This window comes from Eulemur rufifrons, chromosome 2 (assembly GCF_041146395.1).
Source record: "Eulemur rufifrons isolate Redbay chromosome 2, OSU_ERuf_1, whole genome shotgun sequence".
NCBI lineage: Eukaryota > Metazoa > Chordata > Mammalia > Primates > Lemuridae > Eulemur > Eulemur rufifrons.
This window is the reverse complement of record NC_090984.1, coordinates 43397721-43420537: the sequence shown is the minus strand read 5'-3', so window position 1 is coordinate 43420537 and position 22817 is coordinate 43397721. Positions and strand designations below refer to the sequence as shown.

Here is a 22817-nt window from a genome sequence, read left to right as displayed (position 1 = left end):
AATATTAGGTTTTGACAATCTACCAAGTTGATATTTATACAATTAATTTTCATATAACTTTTCTACCAACTTAACCATTTCCTTCTGCAAAATATAAATAATAAATAAATCACTAAAAGTTCACAAGCAACTTTTGCCAGACATCCAAAGAACAAATGATAGACCTATATTCTACAAACTATTTTAGACTAGAAAGAGGGATAAAGCCAAGTACCTCACTTTTCTGAGGTCCGTATAATTTTGATACCCAAACCAAGCACAGATAATACAGGAAAACATAATCATATTGTATCAAACATAGATGCAATAATCTAAATAAAATGAAGCAAATGAAATCCAGTAGAGAATTTGAAAAGTATATCCTAAGAATATGAGGATGGCTCAACTTCTGAAAAACTGTAATGTAATCTGCCACATTCACAGATTAAAAGATGAAAGTAGCTTCTGCTACCACCACAGTGGACTCATTTCTCTCCATTTCGAGTCATGGAGATTTCCTCAGGTTTTTGAGTACAGTGATATCTATATCTAATCAGTGTCTATATCCATATCCACATCCGTATACACTTATGAATTTTTAATAAACTAACCTGAAAAAATATAGCTATATAAATATTTAAAATTATACTTAATAGCAAAGTATCATACTAACATCTGTTCCATTAAAGTCAGGGACAAGATGAGAAACCCCTAACATTGTGGAATAATATCCATATACCAGTAATAATTTCCTATATACCAATAATAACTCATTTAATAACATATGGGAAAAAAAATCTCATTGACATTAGTAAAGAAAATTTAAGATACCTAGGAACAAATTTAACAGGGAATATATAGGACTTACATGAGGAAAATCACACAAATTTACTGATAAACCCTTCTTACATTTTATTTCCTTACACAGAAATAAACACCAGATGGATTAAAGAACTGAATTTTTAAAAGCCACAAGAAGAGTTTTTTAAAGCATAAATGGCTCTTAAAAATAAAAAAGAAAAGGTCAAAAGATGACCAAAGTTCATAAACAGGCAATTCATAATAATAGAAACACAAAGGGTAACAAAACCCAAAACAACCAACTTCATTAATGAAAGATATGAAATTTATAAAAATTTTGCCTATCAAATTTGCAAAAATTTAAAAATATGATAATATTTAACATTGGCAAGGGAATGGATAACTGATCAATCACAAACTACTGTTACAAATATGCCACCTTTCTAGAAAACAATTTGGCAATACATATCAAAACAGAGTGTCACATTTCCTTTCCCAAGTGGTTCTAATTCTGGAAATTTATCTTAAGAAAATAATCATGGATAAGCACAATTTTAGATCCAAATATATGCACAGTAGCTTTGTATATAATAGTGAATAATGAAAACTAACTTAAGTGCCCAAGAAAACGGCTATTACATTAGTTTATTTATGAAACATATATTTTAAAAGATGTAGAAGAATATTTATTGATGGAAATTTCATAATACATTTAATAAACTAGAAAAATATAATTTAATATGATTTTTCTTAAAAAAGGAAAAGTGAAAGTGACAACTAAAGAGTGAGATATACATAATTTATCTATAAATGATAGAATTACAATGTTAGTCCCTTTATACTATTTACCTATTTTTTAAAATTTTCTAAAATGACTACATTAGCCATGAGAAAGCATAAAAGTTATTTTGAAATTTAAAAAATAACATGAAATAAGGTGACTGGACTAGTGATGACACTTAAAATCTTTATAGCTTTAACATTATATAATTTTAGAATGTATTTTTAAAGAACAAAGTATTAAAAAGTAATTCAAAAGCCTATTATAATTTTAATCAAAATCTCAAAGAGATTTATAAAAAATTGACAAAATAATTTAATATTTATCAGAAAGAATTGTTAACTTCTTTTTCTGAAGTAAGAGGACTGTTACAGGACCTGTACTACCACATATGAGATGTTATTAGGTTATTAAATACAAAATGTCTGATTTCTTAAAGTATTAAGTTTGACAGTTGATATCTCTGACATTTCACTTTGACGCTCCTTATTTTATTTTTATTGTGAAGGTACATCCTCAGTCTTGCAAATGTATGTTTTTGCTTGTGATTATCTGTCAATTTTTTAGAGCAATTTTTGTGAAACCATAGATGAGTAAAAAATTCACGTTATTTTCGAATATGAATTCCATCCCGGAACAAATGCAGTGCAGACAGCTTAAAATATCAACAAAATGTTTGGGAAAGATGTGGCTAATGAATGCACAGAATGTCGATGGTTTGAGAAGTCTCATTCTGGTGATTTTAAACTTGAAAATGCGCCACGCGGGCAGACCTGACACCAAAGTGGATAATAATGAGCTGAAAGCTGTAGTGGAAGCAAATCCATCTCAACCTAAGCATGAATTAGCAGCAAGGTTTGATGTTACTATTCCAACAATATTGGACCATTTGAAACAAATAAGCAAGGTAAAGAAAGTGGATAGATAGGTTCCACATGAATTAAATGAACGTCAGAAGAGAAACCCTCTCGAAGCTTGCCTTTCTTTGCTGTCATGACATAAAGGCGAACCATTTCTACTTCATATTGTTACATGTGATGAAAACTGGCTTCTTTTTGACACTCACAAGCATTCAGCACAATGGCTGGATAAAGATGAAGTGCTGAAACACAGTCCAAAACCGAATATTCATAAAAAAAATGCTAATGGTGTCTGTTCGGTGGTCCAGCGCTGGTATTATCCACTACAGCTTCATGAAAACTGGTCAATCCATTACAGTGGATGTGTACTGCACCCAATTGGATGAAATGATGAGGATGTTTGTGATTAAGCAGCCTAGATTGGTCAGCAGAGACAGGCCAATCCTCTTGCAAGACAACATCAAACACATGTCGCACAAACAACACTGTTCAAACTACACAGGCTGGACTTGGAAACTCTGTCATCCACCATATTCACCAGACCTCGCACCAACTGACTACCCCTTCTTCCAGGATTTGGACCACTTCTTGCAAGGAAAATATTCTATTCTCAATGAGCTGTGGAAAATGCCTTTGGCGATTTCATTGCCACTTGCTCTCCAGGCTTCTTCACTGCTGGCATAAACAAGCTACCATTAAGATGGTAAAACGTTGTCAATAGTTTAAGTGCATACTTAGATTAATTGCACTGCTTCTTGTTTGAGATATAATAAGCTACACCTTTGATTTGAAATCAAACATTTCATATTTAATGAACTTAACATAAATTATTAAATAACCAAAGGATAGAGTATGTATACATTGTCTTCAAATAACTTATAGTGATGTGAGGATATAGCACTCTAATACAGAGCATGAAAAGATGAGTCCAGCTATTTTAAAAACAGATAGATGATAGATAGATGACAAAAAACTAAAAGATTTTTAAAAATGTTATCAGTACATATTTGTTGAATTATAGTGTTTATACTTTCTGTGAAAACATAATTTTTTAATGATGATAAAAACATAAATACCAGCTGGGCATGGTGGCTTATGCCTGGAATCCTAGCAACTGGGTAGGCAGAGGTAGGAGGATAGCTTGAGCCCAGGGGTTGGTGCTACAATAGCTATGATGATGCCACTGCACTCCAGCCTGGGCAACAGAGTGAGACTTTGTGTCAACAAAACAAACAAACAAACAAAACAAAACATAAATACTATACCATTATCTTTTTTTTCTTATGGTACTTCTTTAGCAATGTCCGGTATTTTTCCAATTTTCTGTAGGAACCTTTAAAAAAAATAATTCACTATATATACACATCTTCTAAAAATAAAGAAAATTTTAAATACTTAAAGAAATTATATTGGAAACTATTCAGTCAGATCAACTAGCTATTTTAATGAGCACATGCTAAACACATATCTTAGTTCAATAAATAACTGGAACTATTATATACAGTATATTTTCTGCTTCCTGTTTTTTTTTCCCTAAAATATCATGTTCTAACTAACATGTCTATGCCGCTTACACCTATATCTAAAGATTTACCTCAATCCCTCCCTAATGAACAAATCTACATATTTCAAATAGCTCAGCCACTTACATTTGGTTGTTTCACGGTTACCTTAAATTCAATAAAGTATGGTACTGTGGAACATGGCCCATTGAAAGATTATGGGGAGCTATGAAGTCAGATAACCTATATTTTGATCCACATTCTGATATTTATATATTGAGGACAATGAATATATATAAAATTATGTTTTTAAGCAGGAGGAAGGTATGAAGGGATATGTGTATTCATTGCTCTGTTTACTTGTAAAGATTTTATTTCTTTACAAAAAGAATTTATGTGCATGTCTGTGTATATATATGTACACCTCTGTGTACAGAGGTGTACATATATATACACACACAAGCTATATATATAGCTTCTATGAATTCAAAAAATATGTAAAATTTTAAAAATTTAAAATAACAAGAAAATTTAAAATACAGAATTTAATAGCATTGTATTAAATAGTGTATTTAAGCACATTCCCAGAATTAGACAAATGTAAGTCCAAAAATGGATTTTAAATATCTAAATAACATAACTAATCAAATTTTTTAATACATAAAAATACTTTATAAGTACAACCAATACCATCTTTTTCAAGGCTTATATATGATGTTTATCCATTAAATCAAGAATAGAACAAGAATTACCATTAGTATTTAAAACTATTCTGGAAATGTTAATCAATATCAGATAAGAAAAAAGTTACACAAATACTGAAAAGAAGTAAAAATTATCATCTCTTGCAGATATGCTTTTCATTTATTTAGTTATTCCATACTGAATACTAAATACTCCTACAAGCTAACCTAGCACACACAGGTCAACTCTCCCCCATTATTTAGGTTTGAGGTATTTCTATTCTCCTATTCTGACCCTTGCTGATTTGCTTGTTTCTAGTAACAGTATCAGTTGATGCAATCTTATTTTCCTGTTTCCCTGATATTCTACTACCTCCACTCCAGTTTAAGTGAGTTGAACAGTCTGATAACTGTTTTATGCTTTGTCCTAGTAACACTGTCTCTGAAATATGTTTATGTTCAACTAAAAATCTGTATTGATCCATTTTGAAATGAAGAGGTTTTTAAAATAATTTTTTTATTTTAAAACATTTTATGCCTTAGGATTTCATTCTTTATGAAACATAGACATGCACACAGACGCACACACAACTGATCATTACTTTACTCATAAAAAATAAGACTTACTTGGTTCGCAAATCATGCTTGTCCACTCAAATATTTTAGAGGCATGGTTTTGTAAAAGAAGTGAACATTCATTTAATCTTGACTCCATGATTATGATTGATTCAAATATTCGAGGGACATTTTCCCATAGATGTGTATAAATTGAATCAAATGAACTATCTTCTTTTATTTTGTTCAGAGTACGTGACCATTCATCATCATCTATAAAACAGATATCCCTTGGCCAATAATCCTGCAAAAAATGTGAAAGAGACAATACAACTTAAGCCATTTTTAATGAATGTAAATGATAGAGTTCAAAACCAATGAGCTAAAATTTGAGATTTTATTCCACAGCACTATTTTTATTAAACATTTAAAAAAATTGAAATAATCATAAACTTTACAAAAACTATTTTTCTAAATCATTTGAGAATAAGATGCTTATGTGATAGTTTATCATCTTTTAAAACTTTACTGTATGTTTATGAAAAACAAGAACATTCTTCTAAATAATCACAATGTAACCACTGGAATCAGGAAATTGGCACTGACACATTGCTTCTATCTAATCTCCAGACTCAAGTTTCAACTGAAGCAATAATGTCCTTTATAGCAAAAGAATATAATTCAGAATCAAATATTATGTTTAGCCCTCATGTCTCTTTAGTCCCTTTCAGTCTACAACAGTTCTTTAGTATTTTGGGAGAGGAAAAGGTGAGGATTAGGAGTCAGAGTTTTTATTTATGTTTAATTTTTTCTAGCTTAACTATGGTATAATTGAAAAATAAAAATTGTGTGTATTTATGGTATAAAATGTGGTTTGATAAGTGTATACATTGTGAAATGATTGCCAAAATAAAACTAATTAAGGTATCCATTACCTGACATAGGTTTTGTTTTGTGGTAAGAACATGTAAGATATACTCTCTTAGCAATTTTCAAGTATACATTATTAAGTATAATCACTATGCTGACCAATAACTCTCCAGAATTTATTCATCATGTCTCACAAACTTTGGACGTTTTAACTCATTTCTCTCCCTTCCCCAACAAGCCCCTTCCACTCTGTGTTCCTATGAGTTCCATTTTTATAGATTCCACATATAAGTGAGATCATCCAGTAACTGTCTTTCTTTTTTAAAATTATTAATATTTCAATAGATTTAGTGGGTACAAGTGTTTCTTATTATATGGATGAATTGTATAATGGTGAAGTCCGGGCTCTTAGTGTATCCATCACCAGAATAGTGTACATTGTACACAATAGGTGATTTTTTAATCCCTCACCCCCTCCCACCCCCCTCTTTTCTTAATTTCCAATGTCCATTATACCACTTTATGCCCACATATACTCATTGTTTAGCTCCCAGTTATAAGTGAGAACATGTGGTATTAATATTTGTTTTTCTATTCCTGAGATACTTCACTTAGGATAACGGTCTCCACCTCTATCTGAGTTGCTGCAAAAGATGTTATTCCATTCCTTTTTATGGTTCAGTAGTACTGCATGGTGTACACACACACACACACACACACACCACGTTTTCTATCTCCACTCATAAGTTGATAGGCACTTAGGCTGATCCTTTATCTTCACAATTGTAAATTGTGATGTGATAAACATATGAGTAAAGGTGTCTTTTTGATATCATGACTTCCTTTCCTTTGGATAAATACTCAGTATTGGGATTGCTGAATTGAATGATTGGTCTCCTTTTAGTTCTTTAGGAAATAGCCATAATATTTCCATAGAGGTTGTACTAATTTACATTCCCACCAACAGTGTATAAGCATTCAATTTTCACCATTTCCATGCAAACATCCATTGTTTTTTGACTTATTCATACTGGCCATTCTAACAGGGAGAGGTGGTATCTTATTGTGGTTTTAATTTACATTCCTATGACAATTAGAGGTGTTGGGCATTTTACAATATGTTTGTTGGGCATTTGTACATTTTCTTCTGAAAAAAATCTGCTCATGTCTTTTACCCACTGTTGATGGGGGTATTATTATTTTTTTTCTTACTGATTTGTTTAACTTCTTGTAAATTCCGGATATTAGTTCTCTGGCAGATGTAGTTTGTGAATATGTTCTCCCATTCTGTAGGTTTTCTGTCATTCTGTTGATTATTTTCTTTCCTGTACAGAAACCTTTTAATTTAATTAAGCACCATTTATTTAGTTTTGTTGTTGCTGTATTTGTATTTGGAGACTTAGTCACAAATTATTTGCTTGGGCCAATGTCTAGAGAGTTTTTCCTGTTTTATTTCCTACAATTTTTATGGTTTCAGATCTTATATTTAAGTCTTTAAAATTCATCTTGAGTTAATTTTTGTATAGGGTAAGAGATAGAGATCAAGTTTCATTCTCCTGCATGTGGCTATCCAGTTTTCCCAGCACTATGTATTGAATGGGACATTCCTTCTCCAGTGTACGTTTTTGTCTGCTTTGTTAAAAATCCATTGTTTGTAGATATATGGCTTTACTTCTGGGTTCTCTATTCTATTCCTTTGCTCTGTGTGTTTACCTTTATAACAGTACTGTGCTGTTTTGGTTACTATAGCCTTGTAGTATAATTTGAAGCCTAATAATGTTATGCCTGTATTTGTTCTTTTTGCTTAGGATTGCTTTGGCTATTTGGGCTCTTTTGGGTTCTATAAGAAGTTTAGGATCATTTTTGCTAATTCTGTGAAAAATTACCTTGGTATTTTGATGGAAATTGCAATGAATCTGTAAGTCACTGTGAGCAGTATGGACATTTTAACAATATTGAGTATCTAATCCATAAGCATGGGACACTTTTACATTGCTTGTGACATCTATGATTTCTTTAATCAGTGTTTTGTAGCTCTCCTTTTAGAGATCTTTTACCTTCTTAGTTAAATTTATTCCTAGGCATTTTATTTTCTTTGCAGCCATTGTAAATGGTACTGAGTTCTTGATTTGACTCTCAGCTTGACTGCTCTTAGTGTATAGAAATGCTACTGATTTGTGTACATTAATTTTGTAATCTGAGACTTTATTGAATTTATCAATTCTAGGAGTCTTCTGCAAGTGTCTTTAGGGTTTTCTACATATAAGATCATATCATCAGCAAATAGGAATAGTTTTACCTCCTTTACTCTGATTTGGATGCCCTTTATTTCTTTCTCTTGCCTGATTGCTCTGGCTAGGAATTCCAATACTATCTTGAATAGACATGGTGACAGTGGTCACCCTTGTCTTTTTCCACTTCTTTGGGAGAATGCTTTAAACTTTTCTCCATTAAGTATGATGTTGGCTGTGGGTTTGTCATATATGGATTTTATTATTTTGAGGTATGTTCCTTCTATGTCTCCTTTGTTGAGGGTTTTTTATGATGAAGGCAGGGTGTATTTTATCAAATGGTTTTTTTTGCATCCATTGAGAAGATCATATGGTTTTTGTTTTTATTTCTGTTTATGTGGTGAATAACATTTATTGATTTGCATATGTTGAACCATTCTTGCATTCCTGGGATAAAACCCACTTGATCATGGCGAATTATATTTTTGATGTGCTATTTGATTTATTTTGCTAGTATTTTGCTGAGGATTTTTGCATCTATGTTCATGAGGGATATTGGTTGGTAGTTTTCTTTTTTTGTTGTATCTTTTCCTAGTTTTGGTATCAGGGTGATATAGGCTTCCTAGAATGAGGGAGGATTCCCTTCTTCTTGATGTTACGGAAAGGCGAAAGTAAGACTGGTGCCAGTTATTCTTTGTAAGTCTGGTAGAATTCAGCTGTGAAACCATCTAGTCCTGGGCTTTGTTTTTTTGTTGGAAGATTTTTTTATTACTGCTTCAATCTTGCTACTTATTATTGGTCTGTTCAGGATTTCTATTTCTTCCTGATTCAAATTTGGGAGGTTGTGTGTTTCCAAAAATTTATTCATTTCTTCTAACTTTTCTAGTTTGTGTGTGTAGAGGTTTTCATATAGTCTTTGATGGTATTTTGTATTTCTTTGGTATCATTTGTAATGTTCCCTTTTTCATTTCTCATTGAGGTTACTTGAATCCTTTATCTTCTATCATTGGTTAGGCTAGCTAGTGGTCTATTGATTTTGTTTATCTTTTCATAGGACAAACTTTTCATTTCATTGACCCTTTGTATTGTTTTACTAGTTTCCATTTTGTTTAGTTCTGCTCTAATCTTTGTTATTTCTTTTCTTTTGCTAGCTTTGGGTTTGGTTTGCTCTTGTTTTTCTAGTTCGTTGAGGTGTGCCATTTGATTGTTACTTTGTGTCCATTCTGCCCTTTTGATGTAGGCATTTAATGCTATTAACTTCCCTCTTAGCACTGCTTTTTATGCATTGCAGAGATTTTAGTAGCTTGTATTGCTTTTGCCATTTTTTAAAAACATTTTTTAATTTCTAATTTGATTTTGTCATTGACCCAAGGACATTCAGTGGCAGTTTTTTTAATTTTCATGTATCTGTGTAGTTTTACCATCCTACCTGAATGGCATGCTCGAGTCCTGGGCAGATCAGACCAAGACTGAGCTGGCACACTTGCTCTCAATCCTCCCTGGGTCCAGGTACTGGCTACAATAGTGAGGGGTGGGGTGTTCTCCTGCTCTAGAACAATGCTCAAGCAGGAGATTGTGAGTCTGAGACAGGAAGGTTAGGCCTCTTTTGACAAGATCAGCAGAGGTGGGCAACTGTGGGACACACAATCCACTCATATCTCCCTCTCTTGGCAACGGCAGCAGTCTCTGTCCTTTGGCGGCACAAAAGTACCCAGATTCCTAGCTCTCAACCTGGTCCAGCTGCAACAGAGGTGGTGGAGGCAGCTCAACCACTGTATGTAGGGTTATCAGACTGGGTGTGCACTGTGGCTGAAGTGCTTCAGCAGTGGAGGTATGGTTGTGTCATGGACTTGCCTCCAGGGATGGTGGTGGGTTCCTTGAAAAAGAGATAGGCAGCTTGCAGTTCAGGGAGAGGACTGCTAGCCCTGCTCTCCCTCAGTGGAGGCAGTAGCTTTTGTCCTTGAGGCAAAAGAAAGCACCCAAAGCTTCTTTTTTTGTGGGAAGGGAGTGATCCTGAAGCTCCATGGAAGCCTGGATGTGATAGAAAATCTGTCAGAGGTGGAGCAGCTGCTCCCAGGTGCCCCGGCTTACTGGTGCCCTGCAGAACACTCACCATTCCTGAGTAGCAACAGGCTTTCAGCCACAGCTGCCTCTGTGGCAGTGTGTGGGAGAGGGGAGGAGAAGGAGACAGCCCCAAATAGTGGGGAACATCTGTACCGGGAGGGACACAGACAACTTTGGATCATGACCCAAGGGCTCTCTGGTACAGGAGAGTATGCATTCCACCTTCCTCTGTCCTAAAAAGCATTCATGGCACATCCCAGTCCCCTTGGGGAAGCCTGCCTACCAGGTTAGAACTCCAGGAACACTGCTACTCTCCTGTCTCCTCATTCCTTTATGGTTGCCACAGTCCAAGTGGGTGCTAAGGAATGTTCTTGTGGGATCCAGCAACAGGGAGACAGGAACTGCGATTTACCCAGCTTGATAGAAGCACTCAGCATGTGTGCAGGTATTATGAGGCCCACAGTCTCAGCTCAGATCCATGGTGACAGAAAGAAACCCTACAAGGGTCTGTAGCCCAGGGCTCTATTCCCAAGAATCTCTCAGTTCACCAATGGCAGTAGCACCTGGATTCATCCAGGCAGAAAGGCCTTCTGACAGAATGGGAGCTGGCAGACCACCACCGGTGTGAGGGGAGGAAAAGCAAACACTCCCACCTACCAGGCTTCTAATCCCTTGGTAGTTGGTCTCTCAGGATAATACTGGCCATATAAAAGGAGTTTGTAGGTGTTTCATTCTCTTCATTGTTTTAGAAAAGTTTGAGAAAGATTGGTATTAATTCCTCTTTAAATGTTTGGTGGACTCCAACAGTGAAGGCAAAGGGTCTCAGGCTTTTGTTTGTTGGGAGGTTTTCAATTACTGATTCAATCCCCTTACTTGTTATTGGTCTGTTCAGATTTTACATTTCTTCATGATTTAGTCATGGCAGGTTGTATATTTATAGAAATTTATCCATTTCTTCTAACTTATCCAATTTGTTGGTATACAATTTTTCATAGTAGTCTCATAATCCTTTGTATTTCTGTGGTATTTACTATAATGTCTCTTCTTTCATTTCTGATTTGAATCTTCTCTATTTTTTATTATTTTAGCTAAAGGTTTGCCAGTTTTGTTTACCTTTTTAAAAAAATAGCTCTTACGAGGATGGACATGCTTGAAGCTCCGACTCAAGGGGAAGCTCTGACTCGAGGGGGCAAGGGCAATATATATAACCTAAACTTTTGTACCCCCATACTATGATGAAATAAAATTAAAAAAAGATACCAAAACAAAAAAGAAAAAAAATAGCTCTGAGTTTCACTGATAATTTCTATAGTTTTTCTAGTCTCTCTTTCATTTATTTTTGCTCTGATTCTTATTATTTTCTTCCTTCTACTCATTTTGGGCTTGGTTAGTTCTTCATGTTCTAGTTCCTTTAGGCATAAAGTTAGGTTGAATATTTGAGGTCTTTTTTTTCTTAATGTAGGCATTTATTGCTGTACACTTCCCTCTTAGAACTGTTTTTGTTGCAGGCCATAAGTTTTTGGCATTTTTATTTCCATTCTCATTTATTTCAAGATATTTTTTGATTTCTTTTTTCATTTCTTCTTTGACCATTGGTTGTTCAGAAGCATGTCGTTTAGGTTCCACATATTTGTGAATTTTCCAGTTTTCCTCCCAGAACTGATTTCTAGTTTTATAACATTTTTATTGAAAAATATACTTGATATGATTTTAATCCTCTTAGATATGTTAAGACTTCTTTTGTGGCCCAACATAGGATCTATTATGGAGAATGTTCTGTGTGCGCTTGAGAAGACTGTGTATTCTGCAGCTGGAATGGAGTGTTCTGCATATGTCTATTAGGTCCATTTGGTCTACAGTACTGCTCAAGTCCTCTATTTCCTATTGATTTTCTGTATTCATGATCTATCCTTTGTTGAAAGTGGGATATGGAGCTCTTCTATTATTATTTTATTTCTTATGATTTCTCCCTTCAGTTCTGTTAGTATTTGCTTTATATATTTAGGTGCTATGTTTGGTGCACCTATATTTACAACTGTTATATCCTCTTGATGAACTGAACCCTTTATCATTATGTAATCACCCTCTTTCTCTCTTTTTAAAGCTTTTGAGTTAAAGTCTATTTTGTATGATATAAATGTAGCCACTCTTGCTCTTTCTGTTATCATTTCCATGGAGTATGTTTTCCCATTTCTTCACTTTCAGCCTATGTGTGTCCTTAAAGCTAACCTGTGTCTTTTGTAGGCAGACTATAATTGGGCCTTTTTAAAATCTATCGAACCACTTATATTTGTTGATTGGAGAATTTAATCCACTCATACTTGAAGTAATTATTGCTATGTAAGGATTTACTACTACCATTTTGTTAATTGTTTTCTAATGATTTTGTAGTTCCCGGGCTCCATTCTTCCCCTCTTGCTGTCTTTCTTTGTGATTTGACTTTTTAGTGGTATGCTTTGATTCCTTTCTCTTTATCTTTTGTGTATCTATACTAGATTTTTCTTGTGGTTACATGAGGCTTACATAAAACATCTTATAGTTATTATATTTATTTTATTTCGAGAAGATAACAACTTAACATGGACCACATACAAAAACTCTACACTTTACCTCTCTCCATATTTCATGCTATTGAGGTACCATTTACATCTTTTATATATCATGTATCCATTAAAAATTATTATAACTATAGTTATTTTAATATTTTTGTCTTTTAACTCTTATACTAGAGTTAAAAGTAATTTATGTAATGGACGCCGTTAGCATTGTAGAGGGGAAGGGCATGCCTCTAATCCTCACTTGGGTGAGGCAAAGACATAAAATGTAACCAAAATGTTTGTACCCTCATAATATCCTAAAATAAAAATAAAAATAAATAAATATAAATAAAAATGAGTTTGGCAAAAAAAAAAAGTAATTTATGTACCACCAATACATTATTAGTGTATTCTGAATTTTACTATATTCCCACCTTTATAGTGAGTTTTATACTTTCATATGTGTTTGCATTGTTAGTGTCCTTCTTTTCAACTTGAAGACCTCCCTTCAGCATTTCATGAAAGTCTTGTCTAGTGGTGATGAACTCCTGAGCTTTTGTTTGTGTGGGAAAGTCATTATCTCTAATCCATTTCTGAATGCCAGCCTTGTCAGGTATCAGATCCTTGGTTGGAAGGTTTTTTTCTTTTAGCATTTTTAATATATCATCCTACTCTCCCCTGGCTTCCAAAGTTTCTGCTGAGAAATATGCTTATAGTCTCATCAGACTTCCCACGTATGTAACATATGTAACGTATAACTTTTTTTTTCCTGCTTTCAAAATTCCCTCTTAACTTTGACTTTTGAGAATTTCATTACAATGTGCCTTGGTGAAGAACTCTTTGTATTTCCTTTATTTGGGGTTCTTTGGGATTCATGGATCCTGATGTTTATTTCCCTCTCCTGGTTTGGGAAATTTTCTGTCATTCTTTCTTTAAATAAGCTTCCCACTCCTTTCTCTTTTCCTACTTTTTCTGGAACTCTCATAATGCATATATTGGTTCACTTCACAGTGTTCCATAGGTCTTGTAGGCTTTCTTTGCTATTCCTCATTCTATTTTCTTTGTGTTCCTCTGACTTTTTTGTTCAAATGACCTATATTCGAGCACACTGATTCTTCTGCTTGATTAAGGCTGCTGTTGAAGCTATGGAATTTTTCACTTTAGTCATGTTCTTCAGCTCCAAATTTTTATTTGGTTCTTTTTTATGGTTTCTATCTTTTTTATACTTCTAATTTTATTCTTTTATTGTTTTCCTGATTTTCTTTAGCTGTTTGTGTTCTCTTGTAGCTCTCTGAGGCTCTTTAAGATGATTATTTTGAAGTCTTTGTCAGGTGGTTTGTAGATCTCCATTTATTTAGGTTGGTAACTGGTGTTTTATTTTATTCCTTTGGTGATGTCATATTTCCCTGATTATGTGTGATCCTTGTAGCTTTGCTGTGATGTCTGCACATATGAATAAACAGGTACCTCTTTTAGTCTTTACAGATTAATTTCAGCATGAAAACCCTTCACATGTCAGCCCATCTAGAAATTCTGGGCAAGCTCTTTGGTGGGGTCAGTGGGTGGACTTGATGCTGGATTTGTCAGGCAAGCTGGCCTATTACCTGAGTCAGGGTGTGGGCAAGACTGGTGCCTAGGTCCACAGGGGACCTTAAGTATTTGTCCACTGCAGTGAGCCTGGGTCCTGAGACAATGGGGGCCAACTTGACACAGAGGTCCATTGGGTTAAGCCTGTCAATTCAGTCTGTAGGGACAGGCCTGGAGTCTGGGTCCACATTGGCTGATCTGACACTGGGGTGATCATTGAGCTTGAATCTGAGGAGGCTGGCCTGGACTTGGAATGGGCCTGGGTCCATGGAGATGGTTCTGATTCTGTTGTGGCCAGCCTATAACTAAGGTTCGCTGGGGTAGGCCTAGCACCTAGGTTCAAGGTAGTTGGTCTGGTCCCTGGGACCATGAGGACAAGCCTAGAGTCGGACTCCATGGGGACTGGCCTCATGCTAGAGTGGGCCCAAAGTCTGTTTTGGGGGACATCCTAGGTCCTATGTCTGTGGGAGTCAGCCTTGAACCTGAGCCTCAAGAGCAATCCTGGAGCCTTGGTCATGAGGATGACCTGGTGCTGGGGTCTACTGGGGGAGTTCTAGCCCAGGTCCATTCCAGTGGACCTGAACCCAGAAGACTCCTAGTACTGACTGGCTTGGAGCCTGAGGCAGCCTCTCACTAGAGTGAGTTTGGAACCTGAGTCCACAGGGGCCAGTTTAAAGCCTGGGTCCAGATGTGCTAGCCTTAAGTAAGAGTCCAAGGGGGCTGGCCATGGCAGGCCTAGGGTCTGAGTCTGAGAGGGCCAGCCTGGGGCCATGGGGCTGTCCTGCAACTGGGGTGGGCCTGGAGGTTGGGTCCACAGGTGTAGGCCTGGAGCCTGGGGCTGTAGGGGAAAGATGTGCATAGTCTTTTAGCTGGGGTCCATAGCAAAGTCATATGTTTATTTCATTCCCCTTTCCCTACATGAAGGATATCTCTCCATGCTGTTCTGTCCTGGTGTGGGGGAAAGGTGATGTGGGTTATATGAAAATGTCCTTCCTACCCTCTACAATGTATCTTTTATTATTTTTGTGCTATACACAGGTGCTGTAATATCTTACCTGGATTCCTTAGCTCTTGTGAAGGTATTTTCATGCATCAATAATTGTTCAAATTGATATTTCTGCAAAAGGATGAGCACTAGAAAGTCCTACTCTGCCATCTTGGTAATGTCATTCCTCCTCAGTCTTTTTTTTTTTTTTTTTTTTTTTTTACTTTTATATATTCAAAACCATGAGTCTATTCTGATACCTCTAATTCCAATCCTCCTTACCCACACTTGATCTTTGACTTCCCACACCAGAGTGAAGGCTACCTTCCTCTTCTCCCCACTATGCGTGAATATCATCATCATTACCTTGGACCCTGACACCTATGGTGTCACACAGACATCCTCCTCACTATGGGTGAGCTCAGATAGCTTGCTATGGGCCACCATAGTACCCTCTACCACCAGTGTGGAACCCTGCATTGTTTTGGCCCCCAAATGGCTTTAGGACTAAATTGTTCGGGAAGAGAAGGAGATATAAAGAAAGAAAAAGAAAAGAAATGAAGAGAAGGGGAAGGTAAGAGAAACCAGAACATTAATATCTACAAATAGAAATATGAGATTATCTTTTAATATAATCAAATAATAGCAAAACAAAGAAAGTTAGTCAACATAATTACAAGTTTATAAGTAAGAAAATCCATTTTAGAGTGGTAGGAGACTTGTATAGGATGAAATTCTTTAATAGAATTTGGATAAAATATACTGGAGATTTAGCTAAAGGAAAAGAAATCTGAAGTTTTCAAATCAGAAGTGTTAAATGTCTGTTCTACCTCCTTTTATCTTCTTTTAAAAGCATCCTAAACCCATCATACATGTCCTTATTTATTAGCCAAGCTCTCTAATAATAACAGAGACTCAAATAATACCCAGATTTCAATACTGGAAAACTTTTTCCACAGGGATCAAGTCCCCCTTACCATTTTGGAAAAAAAGAGTATTATGTAGATAAATATCCTCTCCCAAGTTTTCCAAATGTATGTCTTAAGTAAGAGCCATAAGCACTTGGAGAAGTTTTCCAGCATTGAAATCAGGAAAATTGTGTCAAAAATTAAAAAGATCTCAGAAGAAAAAGATAATATTACAGGATAAAATACCTGAAGACAAACATTGTCAATTTAGAATGACAGCCACTTTTGAAAATAGTCTTTATGGGTCATGTGTTGCTGTTGTTAGGGGAAAATGATGGAATACCAAGAGGCTAAAAGGAATTTGAAAAGATTTTACAATATGTACAAACTTTTCTGAATATGTATCCTTGATGCCAGACTTTAGATATCACAATCCTTATTCCCAAGATATCAAAGTATTAACATATTATAAGATGAATAAAGTATCCTGAAATTCTACAAGTCTGATGAGACTCTGTTGTCTTTGTATTACCAAGGTAAAAAATGGATTGACTGGTGTCCCAAAGCCATTAACACAAAGAAGGTGATGTTTAAACACCTTCAACCAGATATCTCTTGAATAGAATGTCATCTGAAAAGTAAATTTTATAGCCAGACTTAGAGAAGGTAAACAGGAGTCAACTAGCAGCTAACAGGAGCATGAGCTGTCAGGCAAAAATGATGTCATTACCAGAGGGGAAATCAACAGTACTAGGATTTAAACATCCACAGTCCACAGTGATTATATTAATTCAAAGGAAATAAATTGATTAAAATCTCAAAAGAACAAAAGGATTGACTAGAAATTTCTGTTCCCTACAGAGTTAAATTCTACATTATATCACGATGGTCCTCAGTGATAACTCCAGGAAAACATTTGTCTTATTTAAAATAACGGCAGTGAATTGATAATTGGCTACATATTTGTTATGTTTAATTATAGCAATTAACTTTGGCAGTGGCATAAACACAAATTATTATACATTAGTACAAAATTAGAGATGGAGAAGGAAGAGTAGATAGACAAAAGGGCTCTCCTAAAGTTTGAAGAAAATTTTGTTTAGTGAATACATGGTTAGGTCTTCACCCACATCCCAAAGACCAAAAGACAGTGCTGAAGTATCCAACAAAAGGTAAAAAATAAGAAGCATGACTAGTGTTAACGGGAGAAGTGTTGATTAGTCACCTCTTCTTCCCTTATCTTGGCTTTGATATAAGAGATCTAAATGAATTAGTGAATGGATGAATGAATAAATAAGTGAATAAACAAATAAATTCAACAAGCTAATCTCTGAAGAAAGAGAAGGAGATTGAAATAAGTATTCTCTCTATCATATAGTAACTTTGATCCTCTGAGAAAAATCACAGTAGGGAGCTGAGTATCCCTCAGGTCTGGATACAAATCTAGCAGGCCTATTAACAAAAACTTATACTAATGAACTAAGAGAATATGAATGAAGGTACTACCAGATAAAAGTTACATGGAAGCAAAAAATAAAAACACATAGGATAAGAAGTAAATAACAAGGAAGATCACATGTAATATATAGATAAAGAAGGAATTGGAATTAACTCATCAGTACCTGAAGAACTGAAAAGAAATTTTTGAAAGTGTGAAAGTATAGAGAAATAGGGCAGAAGTATTAACAGTAGGGTGATACAAATTTCATTAGGGTAGGAATTTTTGTCTGTCTTCATTCCTGCATCTTCTGTACCCAGAAAAATATCTGGCAAATAGTAGCTAGTGAATAAAAATCATTAAATGAGTGAATGAACAGGGTAAGTAAGAGAGATGTTGATGATACAGCAATAGTAGAAAAGGGGGATTTTATAAAAATAAAATATAAAAATATTTTTATACCCTCATAATATTCTGAAATAAAAAAAATTAAAAAAAATAAAAATAGAAATAGAACCATGATAAAGGGGGAGCAGCACAAAGAGAATATGGGAATTTATCAATAGAGAATTGAGAGGATAAAAATAATTGAAGGTAAAAAGGTACATAGAAATATAACAGGAGATAAGAAGGGAAAGATAGGAATAGAAGGCATAAAATATTAAAATTACAAAAAAAGATAGAAATGATAGAAACTGGCAAAAAGGGAGAACTGCAACATAGAGCCTACTAAAAGGAGATAAATATTTATAAACACTTTCCATATTTAAACATATTTTTCAAATTTCTAAAGTCTGTTCCTAGCCTTCCATATATCCATAACTGATATTTTTATTTATTTTATTTTTTTCATAACTGATATTTTTAAAAGATGTATTGGCACATAAAACAGGAGACTCTACTCACCCAGTTTTGAAACTTTAGGAATTCTTCAATGTTCTGTGGAGGTTCTGGCATTGTCTAATGAAGTAAAATCAGTATTGTTCACTGACATAAATTCAGATTGTTCACAATGCTTATACATAATTTATTTAAATAAAATATGATGTTATATTTAAGTCATCATTTTAAGAGCTGTAAGATACTATAAAATGTTCACTTTGTAAAGTCCCTATACTTTGAAAAGGTACAGAGATAAACGTTTAGATTCTGAGCCTCCAAATTCTGTAAAAGGCTTCCCTCTTATATAGTGTTCCTAGAGAAAAGCTCCACATGAATCTTGCTGAATGACCTCGTTTAAAATTCCTATAAGAGTTCCGGCCGGCGCGGTGGCTCACGCCTGTAATCCTAGCACTCTGGGAGGCCGAGGTGGGCGGATCGTTTGAGCTCAGGAGTTCGAGACCAGCCTGAGCAAGAGCGAGACCCCATCTCTACTAAAAATAGAAAGAAATTATATGGACAGCTAAAAATATATATAGAAAAAATTAGCCGGGCATGGTGGTGCATGCCTGTAGTCCCAGCTACTCAGGAGGCTGAGATAGGAGGATCCCTTGAGCTCAGGAGTTTGAGGTTGCTGTGAGCTAAGCTGACGCCACGGCACTCACTCTAGCCTGGGCAACAAAGTGAGACTCTGTCTCAAAAAAAAAAAAAAAAAAAAAAAGAGTTCCAAGAAATTTCAGGCTATCATGGATGGTGTTATAATAAATCCAGAGCCAAAAATATAATAGCATGCTACTCTTGCTGATAAAGTATTTTAAAAAGCCACACTAGTGACATAGTGAAAATAAGTTAAATATTTGGATGTTTCAGTCTAATAAACAATAATCCCATTTTTATTAGTAGTTTCTTTGTGAGTTGAAAATACATTCAACATTAGACAAATTAATTTTAATTGAGACCACACCTTGTTCCTTCTTGTCTTACAGACTTTGCACATATTCTTTCTTCTGTTTAGAAGTCTCCATGTCCCAAACGCTCTCCTTCCAACCCTTTCTTGTTCTATTTAACTCTTATTTCAAATACCAAATTAAAAGTCACTTTTTCTAGCAAGTCTTTCTTAGCACCCAGAAAGTTTCTCCCCAGTAACATATAGCAGATTATCTCTATGAGGATAGAAATTATGGTGTAACCACGGCTGAATTTTCTAAATTTCACACAGTGGTTGGCCCATAGTCAATGCAGAATAAGTACTTATAGTGCACAAATTAATGAATAAATGAGGAGATGAATGTCAGAAATGTGTAGATGTTTTAAAAACAATGAAAAATGTCTAGAGAATAAAAATCTAGTGACAAGAAAGCAAAAATAAGAGGAATTCAGAAATCTAATACTCTCATATCCATGGCGACATCACTGAAAAGAGTACATTAGATTTTTATTTACAAAAATATATATTTCACATTAATATATAAAAGGAACAATATTCCAAAATCACAAGGCATGTTTTGTAAAAATAATTATATGTTTGAGTTTAAAGAGAATATTTCTTTCTCTTAATATAGTTTAAAATGTATGATGAGTGTAAGTAAATATATAACTGATAATGCAATAATAATAGTAAAATAAAGGGTATATTTGACAGCTATTATAGAAAATGAGAGTTTATACAGAAGCAAACATACACAGAGATGCCAAGAAAATTTTACACAAAACATGGACTCTAGGGCTAGATTGAGCAGGGTGAGAGATATGAGAGATGGTGTGCACAAAAGGCTTAGAGACAGAAAAACATTCATGATATAACATATTCAGGGATAGTAAGTATGGCAGTTTGGTAAAAAGGAATTAACAATATATTTTTAAACGTACAGAATATAAAGGAGCCTAATGAAAACAATTAAAGCGTTGACCTTTTTTTCTTGTAATGGCTGTCGAACCACTTCTAGTACAAAGCACTAAAAATAATATTCACATTTAAATTAAAGGGAATTAGAAAAATGAATTAAGAAAGTTAAATTTGCATAGGAAAGTTTCAGCTAATTCCAATATAAAATTCCAAGGTTCTCTCAGGCTAAAGTTAAAAAGACATGAAGCATAAATTAAACAGATACCTACTTTGAATAGGATGTAGAAGGATGCAAAACATTCATGGCTTTCCATGGTAACAACAATAAAAACTTGGACAAAATAAAAATCATACATTTCTATGGGGTTAGTGAAAAGTGGTGAATGCCAATAAGCAGAACCAGTTACATAACTGGAGAAAATTCACAGTCCCTTGTTAAAAAATTATTAAGAATTTCAAGATGATGGCTTCAGATCATTAAACCAAGTATAGGGCCCTTCTCAGCACAGGCACTGTGCAACTGCAGAGGTAGCAAGTCCATGAAGCCAGCCCTACCTGGAATCTTTGATTATCTGAAACCCAGTCAGAAATATGTCCTTTATAAGTGAGAATAAAGCTGTGGCAGCTTCCTTACCCGGTAACCAGCTCTGCTGTTAATCCATCGACTCTTCTGTTGGCTTGCCATGGTGCAGTAACTTTGCAGAGATGAGGAGAAGTCAGCTAGGCCTTAGGTGGAAGTGTGAGTTGGGGGATCAAACTGGAGTCTGAAAGACACCCAAATGCAAACACAAATGACTCAGTCAAACAATCCCTTCTCCCTCACCCCCAAACCTCACTTCTGAATTTTGCCATAAAAAGCAACAGTAGAGAGGCTGGAAAGAGAGAGACTGTACAATCAGCACATTTTCACAGTTTCTGGATTCCAGGGTCCTGACAGTTGACTGTAAAGATGAACTAAAATATCTAAAACTTCAGTCCAAACTACTTTCAGCTCAAATATTGACAAGATATAAGAGGTTGATATGAAGGTTAAGGTTGGAAGTTGAATTAATCACAGGCAATCTCATCTAGTCAAATGGCAGCCAACCCTAAAGCTCAACTCAATTCTAGGAGGATTCCAAAGATCAGCCTCTCACTCTAAATGCCAAAGAAAGGAAAAGGCTTGGGATCTCTGAAAAATAAACTAAATTAAATTTCAACCTTCACAATTTTTTCTACATAATTTCTAATAAACAATAAAACAACTACATAACATAAAAAGAAGGAGGAAAATGGGACCCATAATCCAGGAAAAATACTGTCAATATAAATCAATTAACTGAGAAACCAGTTATTGTGATTAGCAGACAAGAAGTTTACAGAAACTATTAAAAATATGTAAAGATTTTACAATATAGGTTGGATTATAGTACATGAAAAGATAGAGTATTTCAAGAGAAATGGAAATTCTAAAAAAGAAACATGGAAATTCAAGAACCATACATACACTAATTATAAAAAAGCTGGTGTATCTATATTAATGTCAGACAAAGTAGGCTTCAAGATAAGGAGTATTATCAGGCATAAATAAAGATTCTTCATACTGAAAAATCATCAGTACATTAAGAAGGCATACTAATGCAAAATGTGCATCTAATAACAGAGCTTCAAGATAAATGTAGCAGAAATCGATAAAACTAAAGAGAAATATAGGCAAAACCACAATTATAGTTGGAGATCTAACATCTCTCTGAGCAATCAATGAATCAAGTACACACATACACACAAATCAATACAGAGATGAAAGATTTTAACAACATTAATAAGCAACTTAACCTAATTGACACTTACAAAACAACTATACCCCATAATGTAGGAATATATAGTCTTCTAAAATAATTAAACATGGAACATTCACCAAGATGGACCTATGCTGTACATAAGACATGTCTCAAAAATTTTCAAATAATTGAAATCATTCAGAGTATGTTCTCTGATTACAAAAGAAATAAAATAAAAACAATAACAAAAAGACATCCTGAAAATCCTTAATTATTAAATAATCCATTTCTAAATAACATATGGCTCAAAGAAGAAATAATAAGGAGAATTAGAAATTTCTTCTAACTGATAATAAAACGTAATGAAAACAAAACACATCAAAATTTTTGGCTTGTAGCTAAAGCTGTTCTTAGAAGAAACGTCTTTAGCTTAAAGTGCTTAGGAAGCTAGAAAATTAAAAGAAAAATAAGTATAAAAAAGAAAGATATCAGCAGAGATTGATGAATTAAAAATATGAAAACAGAGAAATCAACAAACCAAATTTGGTCTT

The 22817-nt window shown here is 34.5% G+C and overlaps 1 protein-coding gene across 1 annotated transcript in view; it reads right to left on the bottom strand.

The window, feature by feature from the left end:
• The window catches only part of FAM227B (family with sequence similarity 227 member B), a 182676-nt gene that overhangs the window by 158582 nt on the left and 1277 nt on the right, over nucleotides 1-22817 (bottom strand). The window contains exons 2-5 of the mRNA XM_069460147.1: nucleotides 21141-21263; nucleotides 18688-18741; nucleotides 5234-5465; nucleotides 3687-3754 (exon numbers count right to left, since the gene is read on the bottom strand). Coding sequence (XP_069316248.1) covers nucleotides 3687-3754; nucleotides 5234-5465; nucleotides 18688-18741; nucleotides 21141-21191 — 405 coding nt within the window. The 5' untranslated portion in view covers nucleotides 21192-21263. The remainder of the gene's footprint in view (nucleotides 1-3686; nucleotides 3755-5233; nucleotides 5466-18687; nucleotides 18742-21140; nucleotides 21264-22817) is intronic.